The sequence below is a fragment of the Eleutherodactylus coqui genome, chromosome 2 (assembly GCF_035609145.1).
Source record: "Eleutherodactylus coqui strain aEleCoq1 chromosome 2, aEleCoq1.hap1, whole genome shotgun sequence".
Taxonomy (NCBI): Eukaryota; Metazoa; Chordata; class Amphibia; order Anura; family Eleutherodactylidae; genus Eleutherodactylus; species Eleutherodactylus coqui.
Genome location: NC_089838.1, coordinates 196,060,633 through 196,076,465, shown reverse-complemented (window position 1 = coordinate 196,076,465; position 15,833 = coordinate 196,060,633). Strand labels below are relative to the sequence as shown.

General features: G+C 41.6%; 1 protein-coding gene across 2 annotated transcripts in view; it reads left to right on the top strand.

The window, feature by feature from the left end:
* Positions 1 to 13,443, top strand: part of KLHDC10 (kelch domain containing 10) — a 54,247-nt gene extending 40,804 nt beyond the window's left edge. For both annotated transcript variants that reach the window (XM_066592156.1, XM_066592155.1), the window contains 5 exons: positions 4,216 to 4,300; positions 5,290 to 5,356; positions 6,029 to 6,076; positions 7,690 to 7,829; positions 9,605 to 13,443. In XM_066592156.1, coding sequence (XP_066448253.1) covers positions 4,216 to 4,300; positions 5,290 to 5,356; positions 6,029 to 6,076; positions 7,690 to 7,829; positions 9,605 to 9,814 — 550 coding nt within the window. In that variant the 3' untranslated portion in view covers positions 9,815 to 13,443. The remainder of the gene's footprint in view (positions 1 to 4,215; positions 4,301 to 5,289; positions 5,357 to 6,028; positions 6,077 to 7,689; positions 7,830 to 9,604) is intronic.
* The last annotated feature ends 2,390 nt before the right edge of the window (positions 13,444 to 15,833 follow it).

Here is a 15,833-nt window from a genome sequence, read left to right as displayed (position 1 = left end):
GGTTTTTGTCATAATGCAGCAAACTCGGCTGGATTTTACAACAATGGGTCAGATTTGGCGACTGTAGCCAGCAGAATGAAATCCGCATTTGGCAGTGGGACTGGAGCACTGAGGCAACTGGTGCAACGCACGGCTTGACACATCATGCAGTGGAAGCTCCACCATCCATGGTTGGCAATATTCTGTGGAATCTCTACCAGAAAGTGTCAATGTCAATATAGGAACAAAATCTTTCCAGTTTGGCTGAGGCAGATTGTGGTCACGCCATCCTTATGCAGTGATGTCACTCTCGAGCTACCAAGCATGACGAATGGTAGAGTGTAGGGATGAGCGAGTATACTCGCTAAGGCACTACTCGCTCGAGTAATGTGCCTTAGCCGAGTATCTCTCTGCTCGTCCATAAAGATTCGGGGGCCGCCGCAGCTGACAGGTGAGTTGCGGCAGGGAGCAGGGGAGAGCGGGCGGGAGAGAGATCTGCCCGCTCTCCCCCGCAGCTCCCCGCCCCGCGGCGGCCCCCGAATCTTTCGGGACGAGCGGGGAGATACTCGGCTAAGGCACATTACTCGAGCGAGTATACACGCTCATCCCTAGTAGAGTGTGCTGGTCAGTGATGAATTGAGATTCTGCCTCAGCAATGATGGTCGCTAAGTGTGTGTCTAGGGGCAATATGAAAATTGAGCTGAACCTCGCCCTACACTGGTTTTAAACATGGAGTAAAAGTTTGAGGTGCCATCAGCACTAACCGATCAGCAGATCACATCCAGCAAGCATCAGGGGCATGTTGGCAACAGTTATATTGATGAGGTGCAGCTGATCCCAAGCGGTGGACCCCAACTGATCAAATATTGATGGCCTGTCCGGAGGACAGAGCCTAAATTTTAAAAGGCTGGAAAACTCCCTTTAATACCGCATTTATTGTATGTAGTAGCATTTCAAAAATTTTAGAATGTTTCAAACCCGCTGCCCTATCTTTAATTTTACTTCAACACAGCCTTACTTAGCACAAATGGAGTAAGATGTAAACCAGGGCCTTGTAGAACACCAATCCTAGCACAACACACAAGACAGTGCAGTGCTATGTAAATGAGTGCTTTTCTCATCTGTGAAGGAAAGGGCTCATTAGTTAATACAGGCTCCTATCACACGAGCATGACCTGTAATTGTGTGACAGGAGTCTATATTAAAGGCCCATTTACACAGAGCGATGATGGCTCAAAAATCGCTAATTGTTGCGTCTAAACGCGCAGCCATCGTGCGCTTTTTGTGCACTGCTAGCTGATCCTTAACCCCTTCACGACCAAGACCGCATCAGTACGTCCTGTGGCCGCAGGGTATGTATGAAAAGAGGTTGCGATGCAACCTCTCTTCATACAGTTCGGGCGTCAGCTGTTTATAACAGCTGACACCCGCGGGCAATAGCCGCGAGCGGCTATTAACCATTTAAATGCCGCTGTCAATTCTGACAGGGGCATTTAAATCCCCCCGAACGATGTTCGGGGATCCCGCAAGGCCCCCTCCGCGGTGAGATCGGTGGAGCCGTGCAGGTGTCATGGCAGCCAGGGGCCTAATGAAAGGCCCCAGGGCTGCCTTAACAGACTGCCTATAAAGCGATCCCCGTGGCATGTATTCCAAATTGGTACTATCAAAAACTACAGGACATCCCGCAAAAATGAGACCTTGCTCAACTACGTTGACGCAAGAATTAAAAAGTTATCGCGCGCACAAAATGACGGCAGAAAATAATTGAAAAAAATTAAATGTCTTTGAAAAAAGAGAGTATAGTAAGTTGTTTTTTTTTTTAAATTTTACTCCACTTACAATTTTTTAAAAGTTTTTTCAGTACATTATATGGTACTTTAAATAGCACCATTGAAAAATACAACTCGTCCTGCAAAAAACAAGCCCTCATACAGCGACGTCGATGGTTAAATAAAGGAGTTACGATTTTTTTTACAGGGGGGAGGAAAAAACGAAAATGGAAAAAGAAAAATGACCGCGTCATTAAGGGGTTAAATTCAGTCCGACCTAAAAATCGTCATTCAGCCTTATCAGTAGTTCTCCACGGGGAGTGCTGTTAGCATTGTTTCCCACTGGTGAACAAAGGAGCTGAAAACGGATAAGAGCCCTCGTGCTCTTAACTGCATTCAGCTAAAGCTTCATTCGAACACTTAATTGCTCTTAAGTAGCTGAGTAGCTACTTAAGTTTATGCAAAATAATCGTTCAAAGCTGTCACTCAGACTATCGTTGGAGTGATCATCGCTCTGTGTAAATGGGCCTTAACAAATGAGTTCCTTCCTTCTGAGCAATCTTTAGAAATGCAGCTTGTAGCCACAGACAGGCGACCAGCTGAGGGTTTTCCAGTGGGATGTGGTCAGCATGTTGTGCACCCCTCCACTAGAGATCACGGTACTAATGAATTGGAGAAATGCTTTATATCTTGTGCTCCACTGTGTTCTATAAACTAGCTTCAAAGTATATGGAGTAGTCCTTTTTAAAATGTTACTTCCTGATGCAAAGAGATAAATTGTACTGAGATCTGATAATTGGACTATTTCCAAAAGCACTTAAAGCATTCTGCTAGTAGTTCATGTCCCAACGTCCTTGCCCTTACTTCCTATACTGTATTGCACTGTCTCTGGTCCATTCAGCAGAGAGGCAGTATCTGTATGCCCAGTCCTCTGATTTCCCAGGAAAATCGGGTATTTAGAGACCTTCTGGTTAAATGGCTTCTAAAATCCATTAGTGTGTACACGCTCCCACACGCATGCTGTGACAGTCATTGTCACAGAGTCTGCAGATCTGTCAGCCTGTGAATGTACGTAGAAATAGGAAAGTCCCGCAGCACACCTAACACATGCACTTAAGTGCAGAGGTTCCAATCTGTGTATGCCAAGCCACCTGTGGGGTCATGAACCCAACCCCAAAATAAGTGCAATGGTGTCCAAGGAGGCGGCAGCATCAACGGTGTAGAAATTGTAGAAAAGGTTTTATTGCTCCATAAAATGGCGACGTTTCGACTTAATCTAAGTCTTTTTCAAGCCAGGCTTGAAAAAGACTTAGATTAAGTCGAAACGTCGCCATTTTATGGAGCAATAAAACCTTTTTCTACAATTTCTAGCCTGTGAATGTACAAGAGCTGCCTGTGAAAATGGACCCTCCGCTGTTCCTATGGAAACCTCCGTTACCACAGAAGCTCTCTACCTAACCACAGAGTGGATTGCAGAGACTTTATCAGCCCTTTATGTAATAATGTCCGGGACTGTGTGGTCTGTACCCTAATTCATTATCGCTTACAATAGCACAGTACAATGCATTATCATGGCGCTCATAGCTTTTCTGATTCAAGTACTCTACAGAGACACATAAGATGGTGATTTTAAAAAAGCAACAAAAACACCCTTTTTGCACTTTTTTCCTCTTTTTGAATATAACTTCCCCATCCATGTATTTGGTATCGTATCCATAACAATATGTACAATAAATAAACGCAATTTTAAAAAAACTTAAGAAACAGAGCCGTTATCTTGCTCATATGTCCTCCCAAAAAGCAATAAGTGATTAAAAAGACATATGTACCCAATATAGTACCAATAAAAACTACAGCTCACAACTGTAAACTACAGCAAAAAAAAAACCTTCCAGAGCTCCCTCGATGGAAAAATTATGTGGAATTATGGCTTTTGAAAAGAGGAGGAGCCCCCAAAAATAATGCCCTTATGGCCAAATTGAGCTGTGTCCTTTAAGGGGTTAACTTTGCAAAAAAATAAAGGAGCACATATTTCTTGCCTTTTCCAATAGAAAATAGAATGGATTGGGTTTACTCGTACAATTCTGACGGCTAATCGTAGTTTTAAAGATAAATGACATCACATTTATCATTGGAAAGTTAGATTTCCTTTTGTACTAAAATTATTGTGAAATCCTTTTGCTTAAAGCATTTGTTGGATAGTCCCAGCACCCACCTAGATGAAGGTGGAACAGATCACTAGGGAATTAACCCATGTACTCTACAGATTTAATACAAGAGCATGGAGAAAACTGGAAAACTATGGAGGCAAGAATATCTCTTGTATAACATATTTTTATTGTAGCTTTTTTTTTTTTTGTATAGTCTATATTCAGTGTTTTATTAAGAAAGGCATATGTCACTACTGCTTCTCTGCCGGGACAAACCGTTTAATATCAGACTTCTTTTTTTTTTTTTTCTTCTCCAGGTACAGACATGAAATAGCGCATGATAATCGGCGTATCTATGTGTTAGGGGGCGGCACATCATGGACTGCATACTCATTAGACAAGGTAACATTTTTTTTTCTCGTGCTGTAATGAAGGACCTCCAATATTATAGAAATATGGAGGCTTAAAGGGGTTGTCCCGCGCCTAAAGAGAAATTTTTTTTTGCCCAGTCCCCCAGTACCTGTAAAGGAATACCCCTGCCATGTGTTATTAAAAAAAAAAAAATTGCCTTACCTAAATCCCCGTTCAGCAACTTTAAAAAATCTTCTGTCCAAGATGGTTGCCGCTGGTCTTCTCCCACGGTGCACCGCGGGTCTTCTCCCATGGTGCACCGTGGATGTTCTTCTGCGGTCTGCGCTCCACTGCCGATTCCAGCCACCCCATTGGCTGATCGGCACCACGTGACTGAGGCGGAGCTACGTGATGATGCAGAGAAGAGGGAGGAGCCAGGACGCAGCTCGTGAGCCCGGACCATCAAGAGGAGGAATCTTCTGTGCGCAAGCGCGACTGTTCCGGCGACCAGAGGAGAAGTTTGGTCGTCACCATGGAGACGGGGACGCCAGCATCGGGAGGGGGTAAGTATATAACGTCTGTATGGCCAATATTTAATGCACGATGTATATTACAAAGTGCATTAATATGGCCATACAGAAGTGCATAACTGCACTTGCTTCTGCGGGACAACCCCTTTAAGTTTTTGGTTTACCAGTGTTGGCTTTGCAGAATGCAAATTCAACATTGATCTTTTTGGAAAAGTACGTCGTAGGAACAACTTGGATTAATTCCACAGATGTGCAGGTTGAAGAGCCACCTACCCTTTGAGGATTAGCCCCATTGAATGGGGTTAGTCCTGGTGGGCTTCCCAATGTTTAGAATGTGGATTGTTATTGCAATCGGATTTCAGAACAGAATCTGTTAAATCCTCAAAATGTTAATGCTGCCTAAAGAAACCTACTGCATGTAACCTGTCTGTCCACACTAAATGTAACCGTGCATGTGCTGACTAGACACTTATCTTGTCGTCTTTACTTTTTACATCACTTTTTATCAAGATTCACGCATATAACTTTGAAAGCAACACTTGGGAGGACATGCCAACCAAGCCACATGAAAATTTAGGTAAGATTAACGCCTGGTGCTAACTGAACCATGCCTATAACTTTACTAGTCTGTGATTAAATTAAAGGGAGTCCGTCACCTACACTTAGCTCTAAGCTTGTGGGCTGAAAGTGGGTGCCCCATGAAGTCTCGAGATGTAACGTTTATACTTCCCTTCCTCTTCATTCCCACAGTGTGAGGGCCAAAAGTTGCCGCTCAATGCATTCAGTGGTGGCTTTAAGTGCTCACACCAGGGAACAATGGGGAAGGTGCTTATAAAACCTGCATTCCTGGACTGCACGGGTCACCTATTTTTGGCCCATAAGCTTAGTTGATAGAGCTGGGTGACTGATTCCCTTTAACAATAAACATAGAAAGTGCTCAGCACAATACTATAAAATCCCACCTAATTCTCCCTTTTCTCCCTTTGGACCATTTTTTTGCATCCTGGTTAGCAAAGGAGCAGATTCGAGGGGGGGGGGGGGGGGGGTTACTGGTGCCATGATGCCAAACTGGTCTCTTTATCTAACTTGTCTTGCATCATGCACCGTGCTGGAGTCCAGTGCATGGCCGTGAAGCAGTTTGTTTAGCTTCACATTGGCAGACTTGACAATTTTTTTTTTCTTTCTTGCCATTCTTGGTCCGGCTTTGATAAAGATGCTGCTAATGTGTGTGATTACTTAATCATTCCAGGTTTTCCAGCTGCCAGAAGATGTCATAGCTGTGTCCAAATAAAACACGGTAAGCAAAACACTAACTTTTTCATAGAATTTATGTGAAATTGCCAGCCAGGCTGGGAAAAATGGCTTTAAATGGCATGCAGTACTTCTACAAGACAAACCACCTTGATGCCCTTTTACTAATGGGTGCAATGTTCAGAAACAAGGCGATTGGATAAATTGACAAATTTAAAGGGGGTTGTCTGGGACTTGACTATTGATGATCTATCTGCAGGATATGTCATCAGTTGATCATAGGGGTCCATTCCTGCCACTCGGCTGAATAGCTTCTGGAGGGGATAGTGGAAAATCTCCTCCCTAACCCTTTCTGGTAGGCTTTAAACCAATCTATTTCCAAGAGTGCCCCAGTGAGTAATCAAGCAGCCGCAGGAACAATAAGACCTTTATTTACAGCATAATAAGACTGCAATGCATTTTGTAGGTACAGTGGCACAAAGACGTGTCCTTTTCCAGCAGAAATCTAACTATAAAATGCTTCAGTTCCCAAATATTATACATGCCTTCACTGGTGGTAGTGGGCGTTCACACCTATGGAGTGGGTCCCAGGACGATGTGTGTTCCAAACGTCGGAAGCTTCTCTCTTACACTACAATACCAGCATCAGTCAGTCTGAGTGCTGTCCTTTTAGATTGTGTATGGATTAATTGCTGACCTATTCTGAGGATAGAAGTCCTGAGCAATCCTTTAATGTATAGAAATTATTATTCAGATCTATCATAACTGCACTTTTTCACACTTGAGGTTTATGCCTTTCCAAAAAGCTGGCAAATGCTTATAGATACTATCGCGTTTTAACATGCGCACAGTGGTCTGAAAAGAGTCAAGAGGGGACGTCGCAGGAAGCGCATAAGTAAAAAAAATTCCCTGGCTCCCCGTCGCCTCTCGGAACACACCACAACCTGGCCTATAGTAAAAATATAATACTGGTAACTGATATATCGGAGAAGTCGCATCTTCCTCCCTGCAGCAGCACAACATATTTCTTTTTCAGCCTGCATGATTTCCTTAAGGCATCTTTTTTTTTTTTTTTTTAAACCCACATAAAGCAATGTGTGCCTAACGTATTCAGTGCTTTTTTTTTTTCTTTTCTTTCTTTCTTTTTTTTGCTACTTTAAGTTTAAATGTGCAACCCTTTTCTTCATTTTTGTTAAACATGCTGCGTTTAAAAATCACTGATCACAAAAATGCTTGAAATGTTCCTCCAAATAAACCCTCTGCAAAAATTTATTTTTTGTTTAATCTCAATCCTTGGCATGAATTTGTGCAACATCTAGCACACTTCTGTTGCATAATGTCTGATCAAGATTTGGATTTGAAACAAATGCACATAAAAACATCCACTGCGTCTCACTCGACAAGGCGTGTTGAAGTGTTTTTGCAAGGAATCTTCAGATCTCCTCATAGCACGTCTGACTCTGTAGTGATTTAATAAATGGCTTGCCTACAAGTGAGGACTGCAAAGAATTACATGGTCTGCATGATGATTGAAAAGCCTGGAGGAGGTCTGTAAACCTCAAACCTATGGTTACTAGTTGTAGAATCCCTGAAGACCAGAGTGTGGACTCTGCATTTGCCGGTATCACTAACTCAGGTTGCATTTCTTTTCATTTTCAGAGGTTTTTATATGTGGCGGTTACAATGGAGAGGTTATACTGGGTGATCTCTGGAAGTTAAATCTGCAGACCTTTCAGTGGACAAGACTTCCTGCTGTGATGCCTGAACCAGCATACTTCCACTGTGCGGCGGTGACACCGGTATGTCCTTTGCTTCTGCTCTTGGGTTTGCATTGTGTTGTGTGTGTTTTTTCATCTTTAAACCCACTAAATTTTAGAAGTACCCTGTACAGAAAATGCTTGGAAGGCCCAAACTTTAGTGTATATGCTAAAAATTCCTTTTGTTTTCAATATAGAAATACAATGGCTTCAATCACTATCTTAAGGGCTGTTTACACACTATTATCATTTAAAAGCCATCTGACAATCATTGCACGTAAATGTGCCCATCTTTCACTTTTCTGCTAAACGATTATTTTTTTCGGCATAAAATCCATCATTCGGCAGAAGAGCTGATGGCAGGGACTACATGCTGTGTTCTCCGTGGAGCATTGATTACATTCCCTTTGTTCTGCCACAGGGCTGAAAGCAGAGACCATGTTTTCAGAGAACAGACCACCCACTGTTCTCAGAATATAGCTCTCCGTGGCTCACACGCATTAATAAGCTACTAACTGGCATTAGTATCAATTAGTTTATGCAAAATGATCGCTCAAAAGCCATCTTTGGAGCGATCAGCTTTGTGTGTAAGTGGGCCCTTAGAGTTATTCTGCACTACAGTCTCTTCACTGTTTTGTGTTTTCCCCTTGCCCAACTGCACTTCTGGCCACCCACTGTGCAGAAAAATACAGCACAGTCCATGCACTATATAGCAGATGTCACTGTGCTGGTATAAGTTGTAAGAACTGCATCAGTGAAGTGTCAGACCCCCACTTGCCATGATTATGGCATAACCCAATGACTGAATCATTTAAAGGGGGTGTACTGAACACTGCTGCAGAATTTCTTTTTTTTTAATTTATTTATTTTTTTCTAAATTCCTATTCCCCATGGCCAAACATACCAAGATGCTGTACTCTCTTTCCCTGGCATCCAGTATTTCTAGTGCCACTGGCCCAGCAACCAGAATGAATGTGTTGTGTTGGATATGTGGGGAGCCACAGAGGCCAGTATAGCTACAGTTAGTTTGGACACAAGGAACAGTAATTTTAATGCAAACCTCCAGGCCTGGAGAAACAAAGATGGCTGCACCGCTTCTCTAACTGCCTGATGCACACTGTTCTTTAGCATACATCATTAGACTACACCTGCTTTGTTTGACCAGTGATGTCCACATGGACTGCACTGGCCAGTCAGATCAACTTGTAGAGTCTTGGACTACTGATGCATATTAATGCACAGTGTGCATCACGTAGTCAGAAGCAGCCAACTTTTGTTTTTTCAGGCCCGAAGGGTCATTTTTTTTTTATTTTTTATTTATTTATTTTTTTAAGGGGGAGGGTGGCGGTGGAAAAACTTGGACAAACACTTCTTCTTTTTATTTTTTTATTTTTTTTCTCGCTATACACTTTTTTTTTTTTTTTTAATTTCAGTTTTGTTTTTTTTACCTTTTTCTAAAAGTGGTGGTCGTCTCTGAGAAACCTCATATTTTTAGTTATACTCTTTTAATAGTTAATAAGACAGATGAAGAGCCCAAAGTTGTCTCAAAAGCTTGTTTATCATTCAGAGTATAACGAAGCATTTGAAGAAAGTCGTGCCAAAATGCAGACACAAGGTGTAATAAATGGTACTAAATTCTAATGTTTCTCTTGTCACCTGTATGACAAATGTTGAGCCACAACCTTTTTTTCTCTATCTGGTGGTTGCCCAGTGTTGCCCAGTAATTATGTGATTTGAAGTGTCTCAAGTATATTGGTTGGTGCCACGCATAGCCTGTCTTTCTACTAGCATGCTGATATGTCTATCTTCTGTTCTAGGCTGGTTGTATGTATATCCATGGAGGAGTAGTTAATATCCAGCAGAACAAGCGGACTGGATCTTTATTCAAAATCTGGCTGGTTGTCCCCAGCCTTCTAGAACTGTGCTGGGAAAACTTACTAAAATATTTCCCTCACCTCGCTCACCTCCCTACAAATCAGCTTCTACAGTTTGGACTATCACAAGGACTCATAGAGAGACTAAAATGAAGTTGTTTGCACCCTGCCTGGAATCCCACAGTGTTGTAGGAGTCTTTACCAAGAGTACGCTGCTAATGAGATCTGGATGCCTGGACCTTCCTCGCACAGACTAGACGTGGCCTTCAATCCTTCTCACATTTTAACTATACCAGCGCATACATCAGCAGTTTTAAGTCCGATGCCTTTACTGGCCATTATATCTTTTTATTAAGTGAAGAATCTTCATGCTTCAATACATGGTTTTTAATTTAACTTATTTGTACCCTGTTTTAGATTCCACCAACCGTTCTGCTTGAGTCCAATTTGTGAACTGTGTGCGCCATCAGTCACACAAGTCCGTAACCAGAAATTCTACACATTGTGAAATGTTCCGGCTGCTCCAGCTGTCTAAAACATTCTGCGTTTTATACGGCAGGTGTGATCGGTGCTGATCATGTCAATTTATTGACATGGCGTTCAGCCTCACTCTTCAAGTAGACTCTAACTTATCTAAAGACCAATTACATGTCTAGTTTGGGCCCTCATGCCTGACCTGTAGCAGTTCAACTGATATCTGCTTTCCTAGAATTACATGGACTTCTCCATGAGAGAAACTGACTGATGTTTTCATCTTGGCCTCAGGCTTAAGGATATAGAAGGTACTTTGTGCTCAATCTGTGAAACTTGTAGCTATGTCTTGCTCATGCTGCCTATTGCTAATCTACAGATGGCACTACCACTTCTCATGTCTGTATATCTTTACACTACTGGCCAAAGCCTCTCCTGCATGGAGAACACAGAAGGAATATCCTTGCCTTGTAACTCTTAATTTTTCAGGCTTGCTTTCTTTTCTCTGGATAATAGGAAGACCGTCATTCATAAACCTAGGGCAGATTTGGTGAAGGCATGTTTTTTCACTGTTGGATGACTATTATTCCATGTCATGAAATTATAGCTTTAATGATTTATCATTAGGGGAAAGATTCCTCCATAAGGGTGTGTTCACATGTCATTAATTTAGTGCAGGTCTTCCGCAGCTGGAAAAAAAAAAATCCATCAAATCTACACCATTTAATCTGGATTTTGGTGCCGATCTACAGTTTTTCATTCCCTTTAATTGAGGTGATGCCTGCTGTGGATTAGCATCAAATAGGACATATTTTTTTACCTGCGGAAAATCTGCAGCAAATCAACTACAAATAAACATGCGTTCACGAGTCAATCATAGATTTTTCACAGTGAAACCCCACACCAGGTATCGCCCCTTCGCAGGGGTGAAGTCTGCTGCAGGGCCATGTGAAATTCCACACCCAATGATGCGGTTTCTTCTACTGTGGAAAATCAGCCATGTGTCATATGAAGTGCTGCATATTGTAGTAGCCGAAGTGTGGATGAAATTTAAGAAATATCCACATACTGGGAAATAATCCGCAGCATAAGGGTAAATTCGCGCACAGGGGAATTACAGCTCCAGCATGCACAGAGGAGTTCGCAGCAATGTTCGGTACAGTGTAAGTGGTTGGTTTCTTGAAACCCCAATCACTTACAGTGGAAAAAATTAGCAGCAGAAGATAGTTGTGCTGTAATTAAAAAAAAAAAAAAAAAACTGCAGCATACTCCGCTGTGGAAATGTTGCTGATTTTTCACCACAGAATCCATTCATTGTAATCAGTGAATTTCACTGTATAAAAATCTGCACCAAAACGTGTGGATTTTCTGATGTGTGATTAAATTGACCTGACACCCCGCCTCTTTCTCACATTCGTTAAATTTGGACAGAACTCGTACGAAAAAATGAACTCCATTTGAATCGGTTCATTCACATGATCAATTTCTCACCCAATGGAGTGTCCATGCGCTTTGCGATGAGAGTCGTCCTGGAGAATGTCGGGTGCAACAAGTATCTCCCATATAAATACAGCCTCGTGCCCCTCTTCCCAGAAGAAACCAGATCAGCAGTTAAAGTTCGCAATGCAAAAGTTTATCTCCTTTGTGCTTGGATCCGTGTTATGGACATCTGTGATACTGGAATGATTAATTATGGCTAGGGTAATCTATACAAGCAGTTATAAGGAGCTGTAATTTGGCTCCATGAATGTCAGAAAACAAGTGGCTTTGAAACACAATATACCATAAGGCGAGCCATTCTCCCCTAGAAGAGACTATTCACCATATGATTGAGTGTCCGACGGGTATACTGAATCCCTCCGGACTCGTGCACACAAATACAAGGAGCCTGCTGTTTGAATGAGATTGTTCTCTCTTTTTTGTGCCAAGATCCTTCCCCTTTTTTTCTTTTTTTTTTTTTTTTTTTGGTACTTCTGCTTGCCCCCAACCCTAGTGATCAATAATCGATTGGGTGGGGGGTGGAGGGGTGCTGTGACTCAGGACCTCAGGCAGTCAGCTGATATCTGCCCAGCTGTCAGTGGAGACTGTGCTGGAATCTGACAGCTCTGTCTGCATTGTCATGGCCCAGGTTGGTAATTGCAAGCACAGATCTCAATTAATTCAGTACAATACTAACCTAAAATATAGAAGGAGCTTTCAGCTCTATCTGAACAGATATCAGATGATTGCCCGGCGTCCTAAGCGTGGGACCCTCCTTGATCAGCTATTGACCTATCCTCAGTATAGGTAATCAATAGTACAGTCCTTCATTCATCACACATCGTTCTTAATACTGACCTGTTCATGCCTCCACTTGCTGTAGTATATTGGTTCAGTTTTTGAATGTATTTTGTATATAATTTTAGTGCCTTTTTATTAGCTTTAGAAATGTGCTATTTATTGTATATCCCAAGCAGTGCACTGACTTGGCAATAACGCTTTAGCTGTGAGTAAGCCAAATATATTTATTTTCGGACTCCTTCCAGCTAGAATATAAATTCAACTATGAATGCAACATTAATGTCTTGAATTAGAACTAGAAAATGATTGCAACCGATCTGTGCGGTATTTCACAGATGTTGCAGTCCGGGCACTAAAATTGTTTTCTACGATCGTTTTGTTTTCTAGCAATGCAGCTCTTCACTCCTAAGGTGCTGTCAATGTATCTTATTCTTGAATCATGATACCAAGTAACCACCATGTTCCTGGGGTATAATCTACCTTAATTGTTTCAGAACTGCTTACTTGAAGCTCTACACAAGGAGCCCAGATGCAAGAATCTCCATTACTGATTAACCCCTTGGTTCATATCGCAACCTACTGCCTTGATTTTGGATGGCAAAAGTTATTGAAATTCTATGAAGAGGTGGAAACGCCTTCACTTAGTATAGGAGGATTTTGCTGCCTTCTTGCTATTACTTTATGAAAACTATAATTGTGTGTTTTTTGTTTTTTTTTTAATTGATAAAGACTCTACTGCCTTAACCTGAATGTCTCAAATACCTAAAGCCAACCACACAGAACGAAGCTCATGGTAAAAGTACTCTGCTGTGCAAGGGGCAGATGAACATGCTGATTCTTTCACTGCTACAAACTCTCTAATGTCCTTGGCATGTTGTATAAAGTATATAATAGATGTCAGCTTTTAATTAGGTGTAATTTTTAATTGTAAAAATTTAAGTGCAATATTTTGCTGTCAGTCATGCATGAAAAATGCAGTTTTACATGTGTTTTATTTTCTTGAAACTGAATTAAATTTTTTAAAAATGTTATACAGATTTTTTTTTTTGCGCGATTGAGATCCTTACAAATATAGATGCTAACAAAATCTGAAAAATCACTACATTTCCACAGCTGCCATGTAATCAGCCTACCAGGAGAGGTTAGCAAAAATGCTATGCAAGCAGTTCTGTAATGTAATCAATAGTGAACCTATAATAGATTCTTTCCAAAGGCCATAAAAATGACCTTTCAAAAACAGTCTTCTGTTTTGCTTCGTTTAACCCCTTAGATGTGGCTAGAGAAAGAATAATAGGGTGTTGATTGGCTGCCATGCTACTTGAACTCTCATACATGTGCTAGTATTTTTTCTGCAATAAATCATAGAATTTTTATTTTTTGCAACATTCTAGTGCTGGAATAGCTTTTCGAGTACAAAAAAATACATACACATCTTTCAAGTTTCCCTATTGCTTTTCTCCCAGCTGGTGATGGGAGTTGGCTATATCAGTCTGTTCCATTTAGGTCTCTAGGGACCTGCTGTCATACTGCTACTCATGGAAGTGGTAGGCTGCAGTACAGCAACTGCTAACAAGATATTGCAGAAGATCAGAAGGTATGAGCGGTCAATATAGTTAGAAGCTGCTTCGTACTTTTTTCTAGGTACAAAATTTCTGTGCCTATTTAACGCACGAGCGCGCTTATCCTGACGTGCGTACATTGGCCAGGTTTTCACTGCAAACAGTGGCGAGGGGCGGAGAGGGGGCGGGAGCTCAGTGTACTGTGCCTGGCCCGCCTCCTCCTGCACAGAGAAACAGCATATATCAGCCAGGTGTGAAAACCCGGTCGATAGACGCACGTCAGAATAAGCCCTTAACATAGCAGTATGAGGGCTTGTTTTCAATGGTAACCTTTAATGTGCCATAAAATGTACTTTTAGAGTTGGGTGAAATGGGGAAAAAAATGCAATTGCAACATTTTCCCAGGGGTGGTGGTTGTTTTTTTTTTGTTTGTGTTTTTTTTGGCCATTTTTTGCTTTTTATTTTGGGGTACAGCTTCCTATTGATTAACTTTTTTTGGGACGCTGTGTAGCCGGAAATGCAAATTATTTAGTTTTGCTCATGGTGTTCATGTGGGATAAATTGTAACAGGCCAAACTCATATTGTACTAAGATGGCAATTAAATCTAAACCATGAAAGCCCCACATTTTGTATTTTATTAAACCTGTTTTCTCTAACCCCCTCTCCCCCCTTGTAATCATAGAAGATTACTTTGATCCCTTTTACCATTCTACTATAGCCTGCAATACCTCAGTAACGTTTCAATCTATGGCAGCCTTAACCAATTGGCACTCTGTTATTGCATCCTGGTGTGGAGACTGTGCATCTAAAACATCCCTATCTATTTTGACTACGACATCTATATAGTTCACAGCTAACTCTGCGGCAGTTACCAGTAGCTGTCAAAAATGGCTAGTACTCACTGGAAATGGAGCAGATTTTGCTCCCCAGCCTGCACCATACACTCTTTGCAACCACATGATGTATTTTTAAGTGGTGCAGCCAGCGTGTTGGTTTCTTCTCTCCCCAATCAGCATTGTTGAATATGGGGTTATATTTTTAATGACACTAAAGTATTTATTTACATATACTTTCTATTAAGTATTAATATGCCACAGAGTAGCAATGTCATTACAGTCAAAGGAGGCCTTGCTCACATCTGATACATGTCAGCTGGTATTTCACTCCTTTCATCCTGAAACCATCTAGCAAGTTGTCTCAAAGAGGCATTGGCCCGTCTAGTGGTGCAAGGAGCATCATTATTGGACAGTTGAGCAATGGAAGAATATTCTATGGAGTGACTAATTGTGCTACTCAATCTTCTGATGGATATACCTGGCTGTGAAGGTGACATGATTTGAACACCTTTTGCCTGAGTGTTATGCCAACAGTGAAGTACAGCAAAGGTTCAGTTATGCTCTCAGGATGGTTTCCCTGGCATGGGCTAAGTCCGTTGTAAGTGCAAGAATCGTGAACACAGAGGTGTACCTTTTGAAAGTAATGTTCTGTCAACAATGTGGAAATACTCTGGGAATGGTCAGCAATACTTCCAACAAAGACAACACTGTTTCAAATCCAATGCTGTGTTACATTGGTTTGAGGATAGGGATGTTCCACAATTGTACTGGCTGCACAGCCATGATCTGTTGGGTCAGGAAATATGATCAGCATACATCGTTGAGAGAACTTGCCAGACATTTGCAGAATGAATAAAGGGAAATGCCAGCTAAAGTATTTCAGTGACATTGGATACTCTCCCTGCCATACTTTTTAATGTTGAAGGCTGGGTTCACACGGGACCAAAATCTTGTGGAATGACCGCACGGAAAAACTGCAAGATTTACACAGGATAAGCACCGCTTCAAAAGCCACAGATTTTGGA